Source organism: Artemia sp. Qi Xiang Cuo, chromosome 6, assembly GCF_049724085.1.
Source record: "Artemia sp. Qi Xiang Cuo chromosome 6, ASM4972408v1, whole genome shotgun sequence".
Taxonomy (NCBI): Eukaryota; Metazoa; Arthropoda; class Branchiopoda; order Anostraca; family Artemiidae; genus Artemia; species Artemia sp. Qi Xiang Cuo.
Genome location: NC_142799.1, coordinates 36,007,583 through 36,033,499, shown reverse-complemented (window position 1 = coordinate 36,033,499; position 25,917 = coordinate 36,007,583). Strand labels below are relative to the sequence as shown.

The following is a 25,917-nucleotide window of genomic DNA, read 5'->3' as shown; positions in this document are numbered from 1 at the left end:
TGCTTCAGGAGGGAAAGGCAGATGGTTAAAATAAATTAATAATTGGTTGGACTTGCCGTTGCTTATTGTTTTATGTAATCTGCTGTAGTGTCTCCAGGGACCGTCACCCATACAGAAGTTTAGATTGCTTCTTAGAGTAAAAAACGGTTCTTTGCCACATTTTAAGCAATCTGGGGTACACAAAGCTTAGCTTTCCAATACACTTAAATTTTTGAGCATTCCGCATTATCCGTTAGGATCACTACCAAAACAAGCTTCTTCAGTTCATCAGTAGTAAATCCAACTATAGTTCAATTTTTGCTGATGTGTGTAATTGGTTGCATGTGTAGTCTGGTCAACGAGAGTTTAATAGAAATACAGCAGGAAAACCTCTTCGGGTTTTACTCCAGAATAGTTTGTAATTGTAATTTCATCTTTTATTAGGCCTAAATCAGTTTCGAACCTTGTGTTTCCCATTTCATCAGTCTTGTTTGTTTCTGAAGTGATTCTGCCATGAAAACTCTCTGCCCTACCAGTAAGCCTTTTCGAAGTCCAACTCCAACTTTAACGCCTCCTCGTGACACAAAACTGCACCAGTTAGATTGGTTCAAAACAAACTGCTTCCTAGCTAAAAATTCAAAGTCATTTGTCCGCCCGAATGGACAAGGGTGATAAGAAGGTTAAGACAGCACTTTAACCAACATAGTAGTAGCTCACGTAGTAGCAGCTCAAGACAATACAAATAGAAAACACTAGTACCAATCTTCTTTCTAAATCAATACAATTATTATTTTTTCTTCTATTCAGGACATTAAATGGAATTTCTTCCACAACCTAAATAATACAGTCTATCCAAATGTACCGATTAAATAATTATGCGCCATACATATACCGAGGGGTTCAAATAAAATTGGTTAGTGTCATAAAATTAAGGCTTATTTATTACTTATAAATAAGTCTCTGAATACATGGCAGAAAATTTAAACTCTTCCTGAAAAGCTCTCAGTGGTAATTTAGTAAAGATGTAATTATGAATTATGTAATTATGAAACTTTGAGTCCTAAACTTTTAAGCATAGTTTTGCAGCTCATTCTTATTTTGCTTTTTGTTATACAATTAGTTGAGCTTGGATAAATCAACATCCCATTTCTACCACTCCACCCAGACCCCAAGAACCATGGTACCTATTAGCTACGGAATTTTCAAGTATCGGAAATTTCTGTTGTACCAGCAAACAAAGGGTTTATACATCCACTCCTAAAATAAACAAGTTAGAGCTACCCTACCGCATTCTTTTTTTCTAAGTTCTGAATCAGCTCTTACGAGTTCTTTCTGGTAGGTTTTTGTTTCTTCATTGAGTCTTCTTACCTGAATTTCGGCTAATTCAGCTCTTTCCTGCAAAAAAAAGTAATAAAAAAAAAGCCTCTTTTAATCAATACTTTGAATTTGAAGCTTTACAATCCCAGCTAGAAATATCTAGCGGGTACCATGAGAAAAAAATTTACTACTGTAAAAGGGGCGGGACTTCACAGGGTGATGACTCCATGCCTAAAAACATCCATTAGACCCGAGAACCCTGAATTAAGTCTCAATAGAAGAAATTAACCACGTGAGAGAGATATCTTGATAAAATACTGATCATTGTGATAAAATATACAAGGCAACACAGGTATAAGAAAAACCAATATTTTATTATTAAAGAAGAGAACTTTTTAGTTAATAGTTATTTCATTATAAATCAAAATTCAATAATTATTATTGACAATCAAACATCAATTCTTGTTCATATAATTGCTAGAAGTAAAATTTATTATTATTAAGGGAAAGTAAGCATTATAAATAATATATTAAGAGTAATATGTTCCTGCTTAAAAGAATCTAATAATAATATTAAAGAATGGGATATATACCCATTTACTAGGATTTTAACATAATAAAATTAAGAAAGATCAAGGGACACATTAGATTTACATTCTACATGCATACAAAAAGCCTTAGCAAAGCCATAAACCCCAACTGACCTCTATCATCAGTGTCACGCTATATAAAAGGATATGTTCTGTCAAACAAACGTATCTAAATTCAACCCTTCTTAGAAAGGGTTTGTATTGCAAAATAAAGAAACTGTGTTAAAATGGGAAAGGGTTACAAAATTAGTTCATCGGAAATATACTCTGAAAGAACATTGGCTGAAGCCGGATTCTACCAAATTCATCGCAACTTGATATTAATTCTAAACTTAAAAGGACATTTCTTACAAATCCGACCTTGTAATATAATCTTGCGTAATAGTTTTTAAAGATATTATTATGCTGATATCTTCGAATAACTACAGAAAACTATTATAGTCGTCCCACTCAATTGCGCTGGCCTTTACAAGGATAAATCATGAGACAAGAAAACACAGAAACACAGAATTAAATAGATAATTAGTATACAGCAATAGAAAATCAGTTGAATTTTAGGCTGCAACGCTATTGAATGAGTAAGTGACCAAGAAAATTATAAGACTATTAATAGACAGAAGATTATCAGCTGAAGGTAGCTTCTGTTCGCTAGACTTTAATGATTTAATAGTATTTTATCATTTGCGGTACTGGGTCTATTTTCCTCACATCTACGATCGTGCCTTATCATGTCATTAAGGAACGTAGAACCTTTTACAACACGATTCTTTTTTTCTTTTCTTCAAGCCCATTGAACAGAATAAGGACAACAAACGACTATCATTTTTGTTACAAATAAAAGGCTTTAGAAGGTCAAATATTATTTTAAGGTAAATAGTCTTCTTATTAAATTATATATATATTTTTTTTTCTATTAATTATTACATACATTATTGTTATATTAATTGGTGCTTAAAAGTTATAGAAACTCAGTAACTAGGGAAGAATCAGACATAACCCAAACATCAATCTAAACATAACCAAACCATATATCACAACTAAATCCGTCACCGTCTTTGTAAGTTAAGTTCTAGATACATCTATTCCGTTGGGCTAAGGGCAAGAGAAGAAGCAAGAAAAGATCAATTCTAATGAATTGCAATTTTGTATTTTCATTCAGTGACCAGACTCAGTTGACCAGTTCACTCGTAATTTGGAATCAAACTTCTTGTCTTATGAATTTGTGGTTTTCTAATAATATTGGAATCCTTTTGCTACAATAGCATAATTAACTAAATTAACTTATCCGTCAATTCCCAAACAAAAATGCAATTTAGTCATTTACTTTTTTTCTCAGAGGTTTAAATAAATGTATATATGTATATTCATATTTTTTTTTTTTTTTCTGTTTATTATTTAAGCGGTACAAAATTAAAAATTAACAACAAATTCCTTAATAACGAAGGCCTTATTTTCAAAAAAACACAAACTGTCGAGTTTTCACAACGTTCTCTCGTAGCCGGTTTGGCCACTGAACAATAAATAATCATGAAATAATTTTTAGTTGCCTGGAATCATCACTCTAGTCAAACCGATCAAAATAGAGGGTTCAGAGCGCGCTTTTTGGTTTATCCTAGAATGGTTATTCGGAGAATACTTTATTCTATACAGAACTTCATCAATCTTTTAATAACATTAATAATAGGAACTAACAACTAAGAGACTATCAAATTTCATATTCTTTTTTTTTCAATAACCATATCCTCAAAATTAAAAATGCAGTATACACTATGCTCACTCCAGCTTGGGCAATCTGTCTGGGTGCCAGGGTCATACACGGTATTTGGGGTCAGTATACACTTGCGACCGGGAGGTCGTATCAGATCTATATCCCCTCTTTTGATCACTGTTGTCTTTTGACACATTTGGCTCTTTAACTAAATCATTCTTAAGTTTTTTCTCGGGATCCAGTAATTGTCCGTGGTTTTATTCCTCAGCTTGCAGACATAAGTAATCTACATTAGGATTACTAATAAAAAAATTGCCCGCTGCTAAAATTTCTAGTTCGTTAAGAACCAGATATAAGGTCTGACTGCTGTCTATTATCTCTCGACTTGACCTCCATAAAATATTAACTAACATCTTAGTCTCAGGAATATGTCTTATGTATATAGAAAGGATTATCCACAATAAGTAATGATATCGGGTACATCTTTCTAGAGAGATCCCGATGTTTACATAAATATTTAAATTTCTTAGCATCCGCATAAATATTACACAATCCTCTCCAAATAATACTGAATCTGAGAGCTCTTCAGAGTTTTATATAAGCCGTATGGTTTCCTAACGATAGAAGACTTCTTGGAAAATGGTTTAGATAAAACTCTACTAAAAGAAAAAAAAAAAAAACGACTCCCATCCTTCCGTCATCCTTTTCATGACAAAGAACAGCCCCGCCTCCATTTTCAAAGGAGTCAACAAATTTAAAAATAGGAATATTTTCAGGACCTTCTGTTCTTATATAGCAACTAATTTTTATACTTGTGGTATAATTTTGTCAGGCGACACTATAGATATTAAGGCAGGAACATTTTTTTCAAAAACTATAATTTAGAAGCTAAAATCAAATTGTTATGAGCTTTTAAACGCCTGAAAAATATCTTCACATGAAAGAAAAACTCATTAGGTTAAGTTATATTTAATATATATATCCTAAAAAAAAATTGAAAATGAAGGAATGTTAACTTTCTGGAAATCATTTATCAATGAAGCTAGCGAAAGCTTTTGGCCCAAATACACTTCACTGTGGTATTCTTATGTAGCAATGGATGCGGCCATTTAAAGGTTATAAAAACGAAAAGATTTTTTGTTACATTTAAACAATGTAAATTTGAAAAAAAAAAAAAAACCCACTGCGCAGTTCAAATTAACAATATAAAACTCCTTTATACAAAATTTGTAGAATTTAAGAAGTTCTAGGAATTATGAAGGCTGTATTTCATTTTACTATTAACTGTATGTAAATTAACTAGAAATCGAGCATATTCTCTGTTAAGAGCCTCATTTTTACTGACAGAATGTTTCCTTATAAGGAAAAGAGGAGAAGGGAAAGGAGATGCCCTTTCCTCTACTAAATTGGATTTCAGCATAGTTTATAGATGTTCTTTTAGCACAAAGCCATTTAATGAGGGATTCTAAACTGCTTAGGTAGTTTAAATTATGGTTCAAGTGGTACATCAAGGCTTAAAAACCGTTAAATCATTTATACATTGGTCATACGCTTCTTTAGAAAAGCAATTGTCACTATTTAAGAGCAGTTGAACTAGCTCTCGGAAAACAATTATTTTTGTAAGTTTAAAGTTTAAACGTAGAAAGAAATTCTTCATATTCTGGTTTTGGAACAATAATTAAATTATCGCCATCAATAATTGAGATATTTTCTGTTGTAACTAGCTTACAATCTACACTTTTTAAATGCTCTAGGGTCAATGGGTGTATCAGAAATCACTAATACACCCCTATATGCTAATCCATCATTAAACCTGCTTAATCCTTAGCCTTGGTCGCAAATTCTAACTTCCTTTCACGAAAGTGAAAGGGACTGTCTAATACTTCCATATTGTTGAGTACTAGGATTACAGCGAAAGGCAATTGTCAACTACCAAAAACCCCCGAAAAGACTAACTGTATTATTTTACAATCTATCATTTTGAAATATTTGTTTAATATCTGCGCATTTTTTTTTTATTTTTTTTTTTTTTTTGCGAATCAGTCTTTTGACATTCTAAGGGAATTCGTGGTCAAAGGCCTGTTATTTTAATGTATAGATAACTAAAATGAGGCAAGCCCAACCCCAGATATTTCTAATAAATGAATGGAACCTGTAAACTTTCTGATTGAAACGCATAAAAAAATCCGACCACTGGATAATTATTTTAACGTCTAACTTGAATAGTATTCTAATTTTCTGCGGTCGGTTACATTTTATTAATAAAAGTAGAGCATAGGGATTCTCTTAGCCCAGAACAATGTGTAGCGGTCACATATTTTTTTTAATACAAGCTATACGGTTCATCAGATATTAAGGAAGCGTACCTCTCAATCATAACTGATATCTTCTAATCCCATTAATCTACAAACTCTCTGAAGATCTTTAACCCAACCAGACAATTATTGTGGTTTAATGAACTTTTTTTATGGATAATACTATAAGCTACATGTTGGAATACTGGAGCTGGCGTAGCTCCTGTATTGACATTAGAAGCTTGCCCAAGGGCTGAAGCTTCCGGTTTATCACTTTCCCGAGGTAGGGACATTACTTAAGGAGAAATTAATTATAGTTTACCAAACTTAACCAACCAACTAATCCTGTTTGAGTGAACTGGAACTGAGGAAAAGGCAACTATCATACTCCACCAACCAAAAATTCCCTTATGAGGGTACCAAATTGAGCAATATCCAAATATTATTTGACTGTTTTTATTATTGCGGTTAGTCTTATTTTTATAAATCTAAAAAAGCATAAGCGTACAGCCAAGCAGTGAAGGCGAAAAAAAAATTAAGGGATTCAATTAATTATGTTAATTTAATTATTAAAACAATATTACAAAAAGGATTTGTAATCAAGGTTCTGTTCTCTCAAAATTAAGCGTAGCGTTAAAAAGAGGCGCTTTTAATGCAATAGAATCGCATCGCGTTTTCGCTGCCGCCATTTTGTAAGGGGGGGGGTCTTCTCATGGTGATGACTCCATGCCCAAACTCAGCCATGAGACCCAAGGACCCCTAAATAAGCCTCAATAGACGAAATGAACCAAGTGAGAGACATATCTTGACAAAATCCTAATCATCGTTATAAAATATACAAGGCAACACAGGTATAAGAAAAACTAAGATTTTATTATTAAAGAAGAGAACTTTTTAGTTAATAGTTATTTCATTATAAATCAAAATTCAATAATTATTATTCACAATCAAAGATCAATTCTTGTTCATATAATTGCTAGAAGTAAAATTTATTATATTTAAAGGAAAGTAAGCATTATAAATAATATATTAAGGGTAACGTGTTCCTGCTTAGAAGAATCTAAGAATAATATTAAAGAATGGGATATATACCCATTTACCAGGATTTTAACATAATAAAATTAAGAAAGATCAAGGGACACATTAGACTTACATTCTACGTGCATACAAAAAGCTTGAGCAAAGCCATAAACCCCAACTGACTTCTCTCGTCAGTCTCACGCTATATAAAAGGATATGTTCTGTCAAACAAACGTATCTAAATTCAACCCTTCTTAGAAAGGGTTTGTATTGCAAAATAAGGAAATTGTGTTAAAAAGGGAAAGGGTTACAAAATTAGTTCATCAGAAATATACTCTGAAAGAACATTGGCTGAAGCCGGATTCTACCAAATTCATAGCAACTTGATATTAAATCTAAAATTAGAAGGACACTTCTTACACTATAAAAACAAAAAAAAAAAAACCAGAAAAATGACGTCATCATAACAAGCGTACCAGGGCTAAAGGGTCGAGTGAGTAGACAGAGGCAAAAATAGGTTTTGGCTAGTTTCTTCCATGTATAGAAAGCTGAGCATAGGTATGTAGGAAATAGGGGCTAATCAATTTATTTCTGAATAAGTTAGACAGAAAAAAAAATTGCAAAATTCTCACTAAAACGACATAATTTATTTACAATATATAACGGATTTACGAGGGCTGAAAGCCTGAACTGATTTTAATCTAACGAAAGTGAAGCGAGCACAATCAAAAGGCCAGCATCACGTGCCTGGTACTGGTATGCGGCAGTTCTGTATATGTGACTCTCGCTGTTACTTGTCTTCTCACAGCAAATTTTTTTATGCAGAAGGGATTTTATTTTTGCTTAAAATCAACATGGACCTCTCTTGGATGAAGGTAATTAGGATCATCGCCTTCAAAGCATGTAAGTTTCAGTCCACTCAAGCAGGATTAGTTGGCTGCTTAAATTTTGGTAGGCTCTAACGATTTTTTCTTTTCTTAAGTAATGTTCCAGCCTCCCAAATATGTTAACCTAGAGCTATAGCCCCTGGGCAAGTTTCCAATTTTAACAAAGGAGCTACCCCAGCTCCAGTATTGTAACACGTAGATTACAGGACGATTGATCGGTTTTCAACGATAAAAACGCTGATCAAACCACAACAAATTTCTATTTTGGCTAAGGAACTTCAGAAACCATGTAGATTAATGGAGCTAGAAGAATCATTTATGATTGAAAGATACGCTATTTTAATGTCTGATGAATTGTATAGCTGGTTTAGCGAAACATGTGTGACAGCTGCAAATATTTCTAGGCTAAAGGAATCCATATGCTCTGCTTTTCTTGGTGAAATTTTGCCGGCTTAAAAGTTCAAAATATTACGGAAATCACCCAAAATAAAAATGAGCCAATCTTTACATTTTTCTTTATGCGTATTAATGTAGAATTTGATAGACATTCCTGTTTAGTTAAGAAAATACCAGAGAGTGAATCCCTCCTTCCAGGCATTGATATATCAAAACAACTAGCCTTTGAACAAGGATTACATGAGAATATCAGAAGATTTATTCTTGTAAAAGGGCAAGGGCGTCGGCAAGCGGGGGGAGCAGGGGGGCCATGGGCCCCCAGAAAATTTGGGACTATAAAGTAATTATAAGGAAACCAAAGGAAAAAAAGCAGAAGAGGGGGAAGAAACATGGAAAAAATGTGTGTTGCCCCATTGCTGGCAATAGATTTTGACCCTTAATAAGGAAAATATAAGTCCTAATTTGTGACTGAGTGACCTGCTTCCAGTTTTCCCCAAACATTTTTTTTTTTATATGATTTGGTTGGAGCAAAAAAAATCATCCAATTCTTCAAAGTAATGAATGGTAAGTAAATAACGCTCCTTGTGAATAACGAAACTATAAGAGCCTAACTATTGATAACATTCAATTTAAGAATCAGCTTTTTATGGTCATCCTAAATATGTATAATAAACTGCACTAAATAATAACTTCACTAGTAATTAGTGCAGTTATTAGTACACAAGAAAGTTCGTATAATTATATAAAACAGAAGGAAAACAACTTAATAAGGGGTAATTTCGGTACAAATATGCCGTTCACTTTGGCTTGCATTGCAAGAGTATCCATGAGCTGATATATGAAGCCACGCCACTATAATCAGAAATGTTTCCCCTGAACGGAATGCTCTTAATTTTTGCATTTTCCTCCTGACCGGATACGTTTTCTTTTTGTAGTTTATTATCATTTTTTTTTCCAGGAGTCATTGTATTTATCTAGTTGTCACTTTGAAAAAGATTTAATTTTTCACACTTTTGAAGCATAAAGGTGTCAAATGTATTGGTTTTGGTATTGTAAAAGTATTGATTTAAAAAATTGTATTTGATTTTCTTCATCTTAGTTTTAGTATTTGACTTTGAACAAAATTCTTTGATAATACGTTACTCTTCATAAGCAACTGGGTCTAAGGGTAGAAAATATTTTGGTATTTGATGACTAAGTTCAAAACTGTCGATATTGTTAAAAAATATCCGTCCAACGCTTCGATATTGCTCAGCAGAACTAATTGCTGGGAGTTTATACCTTAGTTTTTGTAAGTAGGCTATTCTTGTGTATATTTTTTGTAATTAATTACTTTTCTCATTTTTATATACTTTTACTTTAATTGACATATTTTTTCCGTTGCCTTTAGAAAAATGTTTGTCTCTAAGCTTCATCAAATAAAAAAAAGTTTTTTCAACTGAAAGTAAGGAGCAACATTGAAGCTTAAAACGAACAGAGATTATTACGTATATTACGGGGGTTACCCCCCCCCCCCTTCTCAACACCTCGCTCTTGACACTTCAGTTTTTCGGCCCTTTAAAAAAAGTTACTTATTATTCTAATCAAACGACCCTTGTGCTTCAGGAGTTGTTTTTAAAGAATTAGGACAAATTTAAACTTTAAAATTTAAAATTTAAACTCCCTTCATATGCGTAATAGTTTCTGTTCGCTTTAAGTTTTAATGTTGCACAAAACGACCCGGCTCAATAGTAACCGAAACTCTAAAACCTGAAATTTTGATACTAATAAATACATCAATAGAATCATATTTTAATGCTGATTTCAAATATATAAGTTTCATTAAGTTTAAGCTTACCCATCAAAAATTACGCGCCAGAGAAAATTTACCTTATTTTCGAAAAAAGGGAGAAACAACCCCTAAAAGACATAGAACTTTAATGAAAATTACACCATCAGATTCAGCGTATGAGAGAATCCTACTACAGAACTGTCAAGCTCCTATCTGCAAAAATGTGGAATTTTGTATTTTTTGCCCGAAGAAAGATCACGGACGCGTGTTTATTTGTTTTTTTTTGTTTTTTTTTTTACCCAGGGGTGATCTTATCGATCCAGTAGTCCCAGAATATAGTGAGAGGTCTCATTCGAATGGAAATTAAAAGTTCTAGTGCCCTTTTTAAGTGACCACAAAAATTGGAGGGCAACTTGGCCCCCTCCCACGCTCATTTTTTCCCAAAGTCACCCAATCAAAATTTTTAGACAGCCATTTTGTTCAGCATAGTCGAAAATTTAATAAATATGTCTTTGAGGATGACTTAATCCCCCACACTTCCTGGGGGAAGGGCTGCAAGTTATGAACTTTGCCCATTGTTTACATATAGTAATGGTTAATGGGAAGTATACGGATGTTTCAGGAGGGGCTTTTTCTGGTGGAGGGGGTCTCAGAGGAGGGGTTACAAGGGAGGATCTTTCCATGGAGGATATTTCCTTGGGAGAAGGGACGTTTCTATGAAGGGGGCACCGGATATCCAGGCATTATTTAAAAAACGATCAGAAATTAAATAAAAAAACAAGTTTTTTTCAACTGAAAGTAAGGAGCAACATTAAAACTCAAAAAGAACAGAAATTATTGCGTATATTAGTGGGTTCGACCCCTAGTCAATACCACGCTCTTCACGCTAAAGTTTTTTTTAGTACTTTCAAAAGAGCTATCTATTCTAATTAATCGGCCTTTGTGGTTCAGGGGTTTGTGATTCGAACAAAATTCGAACTTTAGCGTAAAGACCGAGGTATTTAATAGGGGGCAAACTCCCAAATATACGTAATAAAAACATACGAATATAAAAGTTCGTTACGTAAGTTAATCCGTAAGTTACGTCAGAACAAAATTTCGAGAAAGCCATTTAGCCAAAAAAGTAAAATTAATATGCAAATTTTGTTTTAATTATTCATGTACGGTGAGCCAAAATCAAAGCTGCATTAATTCAACGGCTCGCTCTTTACGATAAAGTTTGACTCTGTCACACAACTTTATTTTTTAAAACAATAAAAACTTTAGCGTAAAGAGCGAGGTGTTGAGGAGGGGACAGAGCCTTTCAAATACGGAATAATTTCTGTTCGTTTTAAGTTTCAATATCGCTCCTTATTTTCAGTTAAAAAAACTTTAGTTTTTTTTTATTTAATATATATATAAATGAAAATTTGTATCCTGGAATATGCTAGCCTAAAAAACGATCTAGATAGGTCAGAAGTTTGAGAAAATTCGTAAATTCGTGGAAAAAGGTTTCATGTCAGTGACGTCATTTTTGTATACATCAGTATTGCAATTACGTTGTCACGCTTGTCACATTTATGTGGAAAAATCAAAGATTTTCGTGCATGGAAAAGTTTACATTAAATGGCTTAAAGGGCAAAAAACTGTTAAGTGCAAAAATATATGTATATATTTTAACAACGGCTAACAGCAATTCAAAAACCTTAAAAAGAAAACCATAAGTTTGAAACTTAGTAAAAATCGGTGTAAGAAATCGGAGTTGCTTCAATAATCAAGTATCTTTGAAAAGCCTGCAGTATGAAAAAACATTAAATTACTCAAAGAGTGAAAAACTGGCAATTGCAAAAATGTTTGTATATATTTTAATAAGGGATTACAACAATCCAAAAACCTTAAAAAAGAAAACCAAAAGTTTGAAGCTTGATAGACAATCGGTGTTAGAAATCGGACTTGCTTCAATAATCAAATATCTTTGAAAATACATCAGTATCCGAAGACTTATCAGTATGAAAAACTTATCTAGAGGCAGACCAAAAAAAAACAAGACTTTACATGTATTATAAATAATGATTCGTTGGAAGAAAAAGAAGTTTTTGTCCCAACACCTGAACAATTAAGAAAATCTACAGCCTGAACCATCTAGTAAGACTAGGCCAATAAGGGTAGCTAAAACGAAGGGCAATGGCATTAAATTCACAATGGGTGAAAATCAACAACCTGGACGATCAAATGAGACAAGACCCAAATAACAGAAATTCACAAGTGTTATAAATGATAATACGTTGGGAGATAAAGAAGTTTTTTTCCCACCACCTGAATAATTAAAAATTCTATAATAATTGGTCTAAATTACATAATAATTCATGTAAGATTAGACCAATAACGGCAGCTAAAGCAAAGGACATAGGAAAATTGTCTGAAGAAATTAAAATCCAAAATGAAGAAGAAAGAAAAATGGGGAATTTCAACAGCTGGAAATCGTTGGTATTGAATATTTACAGCCTTAATGGGATTCCCCAATCAATATTGAATTTATAACTTGTGGTGAAACAAAAATATTGAATTTACAAACCCAAATTGAAATTTCAAATCGTTTTCTGAATTATCTGTAAAATCAATATATTTGGTGATGATTCATTAACGGTTGCAACCCTGATTAATATATAGTGAATACAAGTCATATGTCTTACCCATGGCAATCAAAAATATCGCAAAGATCAGCGTTTTCACAATTACTCGTATATAATAGAAATAATAGCTATGATATAATCACTAGTAATAATAGCAGCCCGGAACGGTGCTCGATAACCAAGTTCCCACACAAGCCAGAACCGATCCTTCTCTAGCACAGAGATAGACTTTTTCATTTATCATCAAGTTTAGTGGAATCGTAAGCAATCAGAGAAACCCAATTAATCATAACACAGAAATTATCCCGCCAGGGTTGCCACTACTGTCAGTTCCTAAAGTGCTAAAATTGCATGCTACACAACAATTTTCGGTGCTACAGTCAAAATTTTTTGCCACAGTCTACAAATATGTCGAAGCTTGTTCCACAACAGTCGCATGGTCCGTTTAACTTTACTTCGATTAGCATTAGGTAAAGTTTTCGTATGGTTATTACAAACTTACTGCTTATCTTTCGAAAAGAACACGGCAAAAAGGCGGTTCAGGTTATATCAACTTTACGCCATCTTTCAAAGACAAATAGGGGGAAAGGGTGCTACGCACTTTTTGTTAATTTTTCTGCCCTTTTTTCAGGATCTTCGTTAATTCGTCCAAGACTAGAGCACGAAAGTGTTATTATTTGGTCATTTAATGCAGCAAGTGCTACTTTGCTATTCATGACGGAATAGTGCTAAAATAGCGCTTTCATTCTACAGGTGGCAAACCCAGATTTCACGATGTGTGATCTTAATATTCACTTTACCTGTCTTGTGTTTATTTGGAAATCGCCAAAAAAGATTTTTCCGTTTATTCATACGCTGTAACTATTCCATATGCCAAACGAGATCAAAAAATTTCTATATCATTTTTCCATTGTTCTAAAATATTAATTATAAGCTAAAAATATTTGCACATAAATTTATGTGTGCAGATAAAAACGTTTGTACAAAAGTTTATTTTAATTGGCACCATAGTCAATTTGAAAATGGTATTCAAGAAATTTTAGTCTACTATTAAAATTCATACCATTCTGATTAATAAAACTCATTACGTTGAGAACTAAATTTTTTCTACCCAAAAGTGTATAAATCTTGGTAATTTCAACAATTTGTTGGGCTTCAAACACGAATCACAATCTCAAAAAAAAAAAAAAAAAAAAAAAAAAAAATACTTGTTTGAATTACAGCAAAAATTTTTGTTGGAAATCCATCCTTTTTTTTACAGGTTTAAGACATATCTTCTACATTATCAGATTCTTACCCCTCCTTTTTCATATCTAAAAGTTTATGGATGGTTCCTTTCAAATTCTCACCTTGGATTCTATTCACGTCATAAGTTTCTGGAAAGCTGTTAAACTTCCTAAATTTAAGATTTAAATGAATTTCTAGAGGATTTCTCATAGGGTTGTATTTCTAGATGAGAAGACTCTTTGAGGGAAAGAAGTAAAAGTGATTCAAAATAGACTACAAAAACACTCTTAGGTAGGTAGGCAAAGACCCAGTAAAGGGAAAAGATTTCACAAGTACTCTCAGAAATTAATTTACAAGCAAGTTCAAGAAATATTCTGTTCTACGAAAAGAACATCTTCCCTTGTAATGGAAAGTCTTTAAAAAAAGAACTCACTTTTGCTCTCATGGATTCGCTCTCGAATTTTTCTTTTTCGTGACTAATTCCTTCATTCTTCAAGCGACTATTGGCCAACTGAATGGTGTTGCATCGTACAATTTTTTCCAAAGCAGATTTTTCAATATTTAACTGAGCCAAAGCAACTTGCATCTTAGTACGCTCAGAGTTTAACGCACTAATGTTACTTTCTACTTTACTTCGTTTCAGCTCTGAAACTATCATTGAAGTTTTTAACTTTTCATGGCTTATCTCTATTGTCTCCAATTCATTCTCTAGCTTCCTCATCGTTTCATGTTTAACCTGGTTTATCCTTGCTTGGTTTTCAGTCATAACTTGTAAAGAATTTATACTTTTATTAAGATTATCCCGCTCCCTTCTAAGTCCAGCAATGGTCAATCTTTCTTTTGTCGCAGCTTTTTTAAGTTCCTCAAGCTCACGCTCTAGAACAACTAACTGCTCGTCTAGATTTAGGCGTTCTTCATCTGCTCTCCCTGAAATAAATCATACAGATACTTACTAAGTCTAATATTTTGGTACTTTCTAAAGTCTGCAAAATCAGAATGTTAGATATTGTTTCAAGCCTTTTATAATGGAAAAGGGCAATTGCTAAGGCTTGCATCATGCCCTACAAAAATAGATAGAAATACGATTTAGAATTACAAAACTATACTAGTTCTTATATGGTTATTTTCCCAGTAGTCTCTTTCAGTTTCCTTTATGTTTATCTTAATTAGGATTAGCATCTTCGATAAATGTGATAACACGGACAATTTTTCTCTCAATTGCCATAAATTTAAATTCAGTCAACCTACAAATGTATAGTATCTCAATTTTATTGTCAGTTTAATTTCAGCCCCACTTGTATACATAGTAGAAACTTGATTCTGTTAAACCTATGGATGCTGGTAATTATTTATAGGCTAAGGTTAAAAGAAGTTTCCGATTAAAATCATATATATATATATATATATATATATATATATATATATATATATATATATATATATATATATATATATATATATATATATATATATATATATATATATATATATATACACATATATATATATATATACATATATATATATATATATATATATATATATATATATATATATATATATATATATATATATATATATATATATATATATATATATATATATATATATATATATATATATATATATATATATATATAATCCCTGAAAATATGCAAATATCCAATTTCAGAAACGTTTGACATTGAACATGTCTGAAATTCCAGAATCTGGATTCCAACTTAGGGTTAGGGGTTTGAACCCCCCCCCCAAAAAAAAAAAATTGTCCGAATCGTATAAACGTAAAAAAAGTGAATATAGATCAATTTTTGATTTGTTTTTTCTAGTTTTTTTTAGTACCCCCCTCCCCAAAAAAAATTATTTTGTAAAAGCCCCCCCCCCCCGAAAAAAAAATAATCGTATCCTGGATACGTCCCTGTATATATAATATATATATGTGCATGGGTGTAAGGAGGGGGCAGGGGGGGGCAGCTGCCCCCTTTAAACCTTCAAATTTACATTTGATATGGCTGAAAAAGCAGATGGTTTGGAAAAAGCAGTTGATAAAACTCCATATCACTATCGACTGCCCCCCCCCCCTAGAGAATATGCTACCTAATGCTGCCTACGCCCATGTATATATGCATGTATACGCCATATATAATACATAAATTGTTTTGCTAGGAAAACGCCGTCCCCATTGGGTTTTTAATGCCTGTCTCCGCTCGTTCAGGGCTTGGGTCTTAGGCACTCGTGGATAACAGGCTCTAAATTTTAGCCTTCACGATTATGCCTTGGAATTACCTCCCTCTGCCAGTTTCAAATTACGTTCAGCAGCTCTGGCTCTGACAATAATCGTTTCCTACTACCACGTCAAATTTTCTCAATTTTTTGTTAGATTTTACTCTATATTTATGGAGTATTATAAACTAAATATTTACCTTTTATCTTGGAAACAACTGTGGAAAAATTTTCCACGCAATCGATCCATTTTTTAGGATACATTGCAAATACACTAACCGATTGTATTCAGATGCTTCACACCACATAATAATGTCACATTTCTAGCTTTTTTTGTTAAATTATGTATCTATGTTATCCGCAAATCCTAATAATTTTCTTGTTAGTTTGTTTGAATCCTAAATTCTTTTTCATTATTAGTTGATTTGGATTCGTCTTAGCTGACATGACAAAATTTGTCATGATTCTTAAAACTATCATTTGTGAAACTAATTAGTATTGATCACCAGGATCCTTTTGAATTAGAAAAAAAACAAATGAAGTCCAAAATATTCTGCTTTATTGGGATTATATTTCATTTACTAATTCTATTCTCTCAATAATTATTAACTCTATTATCCGTTGTTAGACAACAGTTTAAACTGCTGGATCTTTTCCTTAGAGCCTATAATTAAACTATAAAGTAAAATCGTACTTTTCATTAAATTTTACACCTAAGCTGTTTCATCTTCCCCTTATCTACCAAAATAAGAGATTTTCTATCAGAACTGATCTTTTCGCTGCTATTCAATCATAACTTACCACATTCTTTTTTTAACGCTTCCAACTTTGCATGTATGGTCGCTTTTTGCTTCAAAATTTTTGAACTTTCTTTCTGTAGTACGGAAAAATGGGTCTCTAGTTCCTTACTCTGAGACGAAGCTCTCGAATTCTCTTTATCCAAAAGCCGATAAGCCATTTTAAGCTCTTCTTTTTCCAATGATAAGGACTCGATCCTAAAATTTGGTATTATTAGTAATCCGGTTTGTCGTTTTTTTCTTTTTTTTATGGTTATGAAAAGAACGGTTCTCAGAAGCTTAAAAAAAAAAAAAAAATTAAAATTACTTCTGCTGGTGTTGGATTTGGCTGAGAATTTTCTTTCCTACTTTATTCTTATGACAAAGACTTTCATTAATATTTCCGAGATATTTCCATCTCTCTTTTTTTTGCTAAAGAAAAAAGGGACTTGAACAATGAAATTCTGTAAGATGGGACAGGAGGAACTTTCCTAAAATAAAATGCCAAATTGTCGCTTCTATTTAAAATTCAACCATGGGCACATAAAAAAAATATTTAATCAAAATAGTCGGAGAACAGACGGTACAAAATTTGGTAATGAGGGAGTGAGCCTTAGAGCCTGCTGGATGACAGGCACAAAAAAGGAGAAAAAAGTCCTTAGCGTTTACCCTTTAAGAGAATCGAAGAGATAATATTTCGCTTGTTCCCCAAAAATAATGTTTCGATTCCCCTTGCCTACCATGAACCTGCCGACACGTAAAAACTTTTCCTGAAAGATTCAGCTCGAACTCGCAGTCGTAACACAAAACAAGGTATACTTTACAAAAAATATAGAATAAGTTCCTGTTTAATGTAAGCAATTGAGTGTCTACAGTCTCGACAGTTAGAAACATTTGCTTGCCTTAAGGCTTCAGGCATAAGAAAGAAAAAAACATATACTCTCTTGTAAGCAACCAATATAATACTGAATCTAATTTTAAAGACCCGATAAGAAAGATCTGCTTTAGTTACCCGTGTATATCATTATGTAATGTAAGGTTTCAGTAGGTACGAATAAACGCCAGTCAGCAATAGAAAACGTTCAGCAGACTGCCACTAGTTTCTGAGCATAAAAAATGTAGGAGTTATACGAAAATTTGCCTTTTTGTTTTCAACAATCCCGCTCCCCAAAGATCGTCCCACTTGTTGTTCACCTATGTAAATAAAATTCCACTTTGAGTGAAAAAATAATTACTGTATATGCTATACATTGTCATAGTACGAGTATTTTCATATGTAAGCTATCTTTTGTAAAGTTTAGTAATGGAATTTCAAGTAAAAATTAGCTAAGGGAGGTCAATCCTTACTAATAATGTTGCTTACATAAGTAAAGCTGTTCAATTGGTGGATCTTTCCGTTACCCAATATCACCTTCTCCCAATCATTTATTCCAATTCATAGCGATTCGTCTTCTTAACATTAATCTGTAAAACCTATTTTTGCACCCTGAACTCGTAAAAACTGTAATAAATCATATACTTTACTAACGCTTTTATCTAGGATGCTTAAATAATCAGTATAATGTAACCTAGAAAAGTTTTGCTTTCCCATTTGAGTACATGTTTTCCCGTTGCCTTTACTATGGTCCTTTGGACAAAGTCTATCAAAATAATCCATATAAATCGGGATAGAACAAAACCCAGCTTAATTCATCATTTAATACAAAACCAGCTAATAACTTCATTTCCTATATTATCCTAAATAAAAAAAAATATTTCCCATCCAAATTCTAAAAAACATATTTAAAGGCAATTACAATATACGTTCAGACTAAACAAAAGAGGTAGTACTTTTATTTAGTAATGATTAGAAATTTGAAGATTGAGCTTGCATCTGTTTAGCAAGTGTCATAATTCTTAGCTGAGTTTTTCTCCAAAATCTATAAAACCTAAAACAAAGGCAATTACAATATAGGTCAAAATAATTGGCCTCGGAGATAAATATGATTTCTCAGAGCTATGTCCAGGCTTATTGACTTGTTTTTAAGATTCAAGGGAGATGCAGCCTATTGTTTCACATCTGTTCACCATTGAGATAAAGCAAGTCAATTTTTGTCAGTTCATGAGTAAGCCTTCTGATCTGTCCCCACATTTTGAGCACATATTTTAACAGCATTTTTTAACAAGTTTAAATTTAAAAAAAACAATTTTTTTCAACTGAAAGTAAGGAGCGACATTAAAACTTAAAACGAACAGAAATTATTACATATATGAGGGGGATTACACCTCCAAACCACCTCGCTCTTTACAGTAAAGTTTTTTAATACCTTAAAAAAAAGTTTATTATTGTTCTAATTAAACGAACATAGTATTTAGAAGTCTTTCTTAGGGAATTGGGACAGAATTCAAACTTTAACGTAAAGAGCGAGGTGTTTTGGAGGCGTAATCCCCCTCATATACGTAATATTTCTTCAAGTTTTAAGTTTTAATGTTGCCCCTTAGTAGAAGGGGGGGTACCAGCCCGGGACGAACCACGTGGTTTATGGTTTTCTCACTGAGAATGAAAAAACAGAATTTTTCTCACTTGAAAAAAAAGGAATTTTGTCACATTTATGGATGTTTTTATGGTTTTTGTCAGTGAGAATGAAAAAACAGGAACTTTCTCACATTTATGTCTGTTTTTATGGATTTTGTCAGTGAGAATGAAAAAACAGGAACTTTCTCACATTTACGGATGTCAACAGCAATTTATGATACTGTCAACATTTCTCCAGGAATAGATCCAAGTCATTAATGTCTTTGCCTCGGAAACAACTCTTTTGGTCGAACTCCAAAAGATATTAATAACCAAACGCCATGGAAACAATTCTCAAAGAAACATCTTAGCGATGAATTGTTTTAGCGCGGGAATCAGGTTTCTTATTAATTTGAAATGCCTCAGCGCAGAGATGCCAAAAACAAAAGGAACACGCTGAATTTACGTTTAGGGATTACTTGGGCGAAACTGTTTTAGACAGGTTATGGAATTATTTCGGCGAAACAGTTAGAGACATTTTAAAAGATGATTTTAAAAGATGATTTTAGAAGAGGATTTGAGGGTGAAACTCTGTGGTCCTTATAATACACAAGTTCCATTTGAACAATGTTGTGAGGTCCCCTACCACAACCCCAAAGGGTTCCGATCCCCCCACCCCTACCCCGAAGGAAGCCACCGGTCCTCAAAGGTCCCCCAAGCTCCCAAAGACCCCCCAGACCCCCAAAGGACCCCCAGGCCCAAAAGGCCCCCTCCCCCCTTGGCCCCCAAAGGGTCCCCCTCCCTCTCCCTCCCTCTCCTCCCCCTCCTCACCTTCCCCTTCCCCACCCCTCTCCCTCCCTCTCCTCCCCCTCCTCAGTTTCCCCTCCCCCACCCCTCCTCCCCCTCCCCTCCTCCTCCTCCTCTAAGTTTTAGTTAAGAGTTTAGAGTTGTTAGCTTTGAGTTTTTGCTGAAGTTTTAGTTTAGTTTAGTTTTATTTAATATTTTAGAGTTTTAGCTTACAGTCTTAGCTTAGAGTTTTTGTTAGATTCGAACTTTAGTTTAGTTACAGTTAAGAATTTCGAGTTTTAGCTTAGAGTCATAGCTTAGAGTTTTACTTAAAGTTTTAGTTTGAATAAGTTTTAGTTAAGAGTTTTTAGTTTTAGCTTAGAGTCTTAGCTTAGAGTTTTTTGTTAGAGTTCTAGTTTAGTTTAATTTTTGTTAAGAGTTTGATGTTTTATCTTTGAGTTTCAGTTAGAGTTCTAGTTTAGTTTAGTTTTAGTTAAGAGTTTGGTGTTTTACCTTAGAGTCCTAGCTTAGAGTTCTAGTTTAGTTTAGTTTTACTTAAGAGTTTAGAGTTTTAGCTTAGAGTCTCAGCTTAGAGTTTTTGTTAGAGTTCTAGTTTATTTAGTTTTAGTTAGGAGTTTAGTGTTTTTAGCTTAGAGTCTTAGCTTAGATTTTATGTTGAAGTTATAGTATAGTTTAGTTTTAGTTGAGAGTTTTAGCTTAGAGTCTTAGCTTAGAGTTTTTGAAAGAGTTGAAGTTTAGTTTAGTTTTAGTTAAGAGTTTAGAGTTTTTTTTTTGTTAGAGTTCTATTTTAGTTTAATTTTTTTTAATAATTTTATTTTTTACCTTTGAGTTTAATTTAGAATTCTAGTTTATTTTAGTTTTAGTTAATATTTTATAGTTTAACATAGAGTCTTATCTAAGAGTTTTAGTTAGAGTTCTAGTTTAGTTTAGTTTTAGTTACAGTTCAGAATTTAGGGTTTTAGCTTAGAGTCATAGCTTAGAGTTTTACTTAAAGTTATAGTTTGGTTAAGTTTTAGTTAAGAGTTTAGAGTTTTTAGCTTAGAGTTATTGTTGAAGTTCTAGTTTAGTTTAGTTGTAGTTAATAGTTTAGAGTTTTAGCTTAGAGTCTTAGCTTAGAGTTTTTGTTAGAGTTATAGTTTAGTTTAGTTTTAGTTAAGAGTTTAGAGTTTTTAGCTTATAGTCTTAGCTTAAAGTTTTAGTTTGGTTTAGTTTTAGTTAAGAGTTTTTTTTAGATTAGAGTCTTAGATTAGAGTTTTTGTTAGATTTCTTGTTGATTTTTGTTTTACTTGAGAGTTTAGAGTTGTTTTTTTTTTTTTAGATTTATAGTTTATTTTAATTTTATTTAATATTTTTATGTTTTACATTTTTGTTTAAATTATAGTTCTATTTTAGTATATTTTTATTTAAGATTTTGTAGTTTAACATAGAGTCTTAGCTCAGAATTTTAGTTAGAGTTCTAGTTTAGTTTATTTTTAGTTAAGAGTTTATAGTTTTACCTTAGAGTCTTAGCTTAGAATTTTAGTTAGAGTTGAAGTTTAGTTTAGTTATAGTTAAGAGTTTAGAGTTATACCTTAGAGTCTTAGCTTCGAGTTTTACTTAAAATTTTAGTTTGACTAAGTTTTAGTTAAGAATTTCGAGTTTTAGCTTAGAGTCTTAGCTTAGACTTTTTGTTAGAGTTCTAGTTCAGTTTAATTTTAGCTAAGAGTTTGATGTTTTACCTTTGAGTTTCAGTTATAGTTCTAGTTTAGTTTAGTTTTAGTTAAGAGTTTGGTGTTTTACCTTAGAGTCTTAGCTTAGAGTTCTAGTTTAGTTTAGTTTTACTTAAGAGTTTAGAGTTTTAGCTTATAGTCTAAGCTTAGAGTTTTTTTTATAGTTATACTTTATTTTAGTTTTAGTTAAGAGTTTAGTGTTTTTAGCTTAGAGTTTTAGCTTAGAGTTTATGTTGAAGTTCTAGTATAGTCTAGTTTTAGTTTAGAGTTTTAGCTTAGAGTCTTAGCTTAGAGTTTTCGGTATAGTTGAAGTTTAGTTTAGTTTTAGTTAAGAGTTTAGAGTTTTTTTTTGTTAGAGTTCTAGTTTATTTTAATTTTAGTTAAGAGTTTTTTTTTTACCTTTGAGCTTAAGTTAGATTTATAGTTTAGTTTAGTTTTAGTTAAGAGTTTAACATATAGTCTTAGCTTAGAGTTTTATTTAGAGTTCTAGTTTAGTTTTAGTTACAGTTCAGAATTTGTAGTTTTAGCTTAGAGTCATAGCTTAGAGTTTTACTTAAAGTTATAGTTTGGTTAAGTTTTAGTTAAGAGTTTAGAGTTTTTAGCTTAGAGTTTTTGTTGAAGTTATAGTTTAGTTCAGTTTTTGTTAATAGTTTAGAGTTTTAGCGTAGAGTCTTAGCTTAAAGTTTTTGTTAGAGTTGAAATTTAGTTTGATTTTAGTTAAGAGTTTGATTTTTCACCTTTGAGTTTCAGTTTGAGTTCTAGTCTAGTTTACTTTTAGTTTAGAGTTTACAGTTTTTTACCTTAGAGTCTTAGTTTAGAGTTTTAGTTAGAGTTCTAGTTTAGTTTAGTTTTAGTTAAGAGTTTAGAGTTTTTAGCTTAGAGTCTTATCTTAAGTTTTTAGTTTGGTTTAGTTTTAGTTAAGATTTTTTTTTTAGCTTAGAGTCTTAGCTTAGAGTTTTTGTTAGAGTTGTAGTTTATTTTAGTTTTAGTTAATTGTTTATAGTTGTTTTTTGTTATATTTCAATTTTAGTTTAATTTTAGTTAATTGTTTTTTTTTTTAACTTTGATTTTAAGTTATAGTTATAGTTTAGTATAGTTTTATTTAAGAGTTTGGAGTTTACCATAGAGTCTTAGCTCAGAGTTTTAGTTCGAGTTCTAGTTTAGTTTAGTTTTAGTTAAGAGTTTAGAGTTTTACCTTAGAGTCTTAGCTTAGAGTTTTAGTTAGATTTGAAGTTTAGTTTAGTTACAGTTAAGAATTTAGAGTTTTAGCTTAAATTCATAGCTTAGAGTTTTACTTAAAGTTTTAGTTTGACTAAGTTTTAGTTAAGAGTTTCGAGTTTTAGCTTAGAGTCTTAGCTTAGAGTTTTTTGTTAAAGGAGTTCTAGTTTAGTTTAATTTTATTTAATAGTTTGATGTTTTACTTTTGAGTTTCAGTTAGAGTTCTAGTTTAGTTTTAGTTAAGAGTTTGGTGTTTTACCTTAGAGTCTTAGCTTAGAGTTCTAGTTTAGTTTAGTTTTACTTAAGAGTTTATAGTTTTTGCTTTGAGTCTAAGATTAGAGTTTTTGTTAGAGTTCTAGTTCATTTTAGTTTTAGTTAAGAGTTTAGTGTTTTTAGCTTACAGTCTTAGCTTAGAGTTTATGTTGAAGTTCTAGTATAGTTTAGTTTTAGTTTAGAGTTTTAGCTTAGAGTCTTAGCTTAGAGTTTTTGTTATAGTTGAAGTTTAGTTTAGTTTTATTTTGTTAGAGTTCTAGTTTAGTTTAATTTTAGTTAAGAGTTTGATTTTTACCTTTGAGCTTCAGTTAGAGTTCTAGTTTAGTTTAGTTTTAGTTAAAAGTTTAGAGTTTACCTTAGAGTCTTATCTTAGGGTTCTAGTTTAGTTTAGTTTTTGCTACAGTTCATAATTTGGAGTTTTAGCTTAGAGTCATAGCTTATAGTCTTACTTAAAGTTATTGTTTGGTTAAGTTTTAGTTAATAGTTTAGAGTTTTTAGCTTAGAGTTTTTGTTGAAGTTCTAGTTTAGTTTAGTTTTAGTTAAGAATTTAGAGTTTTTAGCTTAGAGTCGTAGTTTAGAGTTTTTGTTAGAGTTCTAGCTTATCATGAGCACTCATGATAAGCTAACCTAATCTAACCTAACTTAAACGCGGAGAAACCTAACCTCTAACCTAACGTAACCTAATCTAACCTATGGTTTTGGTATTTCTATGCAATATTGTGTAAATTTATGGTTCTGCTAGTTTAGATTAAACTTCAACTCTAACTAAATCTCTAAGATAATATTCTAGGATAAACCTATAATATAAAACTATTAATTAAAAATAAAATAAAAAATAACTATAACTAAAACTCTAAGCTAAGACTATAAGCTAAAACTATAAACTCTTAACTATAACTAAACTAAACGAAACTTCAACCCTAACTAAAACTCTAATCTAATAATTTAAGGTAAAACTAAAAAATATTAACTAAAACTAAACTAAACTAAAACTCTAACAAAAACTCTAAGCTAGGACTCTAAGCTAAAACTATAAACTCTTAACTAAAACTAAACTAAACTAGAACTTAAACAAAAACTCTAAGCTAAGACTATAAGCTAAAAACTATAAACTCTTAACTAAAACTAAACTAAACTAGAGCTCTAACAAAAACTCTAAGCTATGACTCTAATATAAAATTATAAACTCTTAACTAAAAATAAACTAAACCAGAACTCTAGCTGAAACTCTAAGCTATAACTCTAAGGGTAAAACATCAAACTCTGAACTAAAACTAAACTAAACTAGAACTCTAACAAAAACTCTAAGCTACGACTCTAAGCTAAAAACTCTAAACTCTTAACTAAAACTAAACTAAACTAAAACTTCAACAAAAACTCTAAGCTATTATTATATGATAAAAATATAAACTCTTAAGTAAACTAAACTATAACTATAACAAATAATATAAACAAAGACTCTAAGCAAAAAACACTAAACTCTTAACTATAACTAAACTAAACTTCAACTCTAACTATAACTCTAAGCTAAGACTAAGATAAAACTCTAAACTCTGAACTAAAATTAAACTAAAATAAAACTCAACGCTAAGTCTCGATGGTAAAACTCCAGACGCTTAACTATATCTAAACTAAACTAGAACCCTAACAAAAACTCTAAGCTACGACTCTAAGCTAAAACTCTAAACTATTAACTAAACCTAAACTAAACTAGAACTTCAACAAAAACTCTAAGCAAAGGACTCTAAGCCAAAAACTCTAAACTCATAACTAAAACTAGAATAAACTAGAACTCTAACAAAAACTCTAAGCTAAGACTCTAAGCTAAAATTCTAAACTCTTGACTAAAACTAAACTAAACAAGAACTCTAACTAAAACTCTAAGCTAAGACTCTAAGGTAAAACACTAAACTCTTAACTAAAAGTAAACTAAACTAGAACTCTAACTGAAACTCGAAGGTAAAACATCAAATTCTTAACTAAAATTAAACTAAACTAGAACTAACAAAAACTCTAAGCTAAGACTCTAAGCTAAAATTCTAAACTCTTAACTAAAACTAAACTAGAACTCTAACTAAAACTCTATGCTAAGACTCTAAGGTAAAACACTAAACTCTTAACTAAAAGTAAACTAAACTAGAACTCTAACTGAAACTCAAAGGTAAAACATCAAATTCTTAACTAAAGTTAAACTAAACTAGAACTCTAACAAAAACTCTAAGCTAAGACTCTAAGGTAAAACTCTAAACTCTTAAGTAAAACTAAGCTAAACTAGAACTCTAACAAAAACTGTAAGCTAAGACTCAGCTAAAACTCGAGACTCTTAACTAAATCTTAACCAAGCTATAACTTTAAGTAAAACTCTAAGCTATGACTCTAAGCTAATTCTTATGACTCTAATCTAAAAAATCTAAATTCTTAACTGTAACTAAACTAAACTTTAACTCTAACTAAAACTCTAAGCTAAGACTCTATGGTAAAACTCTAAACTCTTAACTAAAACTAAATTAAAATAGAACTCTAAATAAAACTAATCTAAGACTCTAAGGTAAAAACTCTAAACTCTCAACTAAAACTAAACTAAACTATAACTCTAAATAAAACTCTAAGTCTAAGCTA

General features: G+C 31.6%; 1 protein-coding gene across 1 annotated transcript in view; it reads right to left on the bottom strand.

Annotated features, from left to right (window-relative positions):
- Positions 1-25,917, bottom strand: part of LOC148951175 (uncharacterized) — a 116,988-nt gene that overhangs the window by 37,456 nt on the left and 53,615 nt on the right. Inside the window, exons 6-8 of the mRNA XM_089091013.1 lie at positions 16,823-17,016; positions 14,235-14,728; positions 1,266-1,374 (exon numbers count right to left, since the gene is read on the bottom strand). Coding sequence (XP_088947139.1) covers positions 1,266-1,374; positions 14,235-14,728; positions 16,823-17,016 — 797 coding nt within the window. The remainder of the gene's footprint in view (positions 1-1,265; positions 1,375-14,234; positions 14,729-16,822; positions 17,017-25,917) is intronic.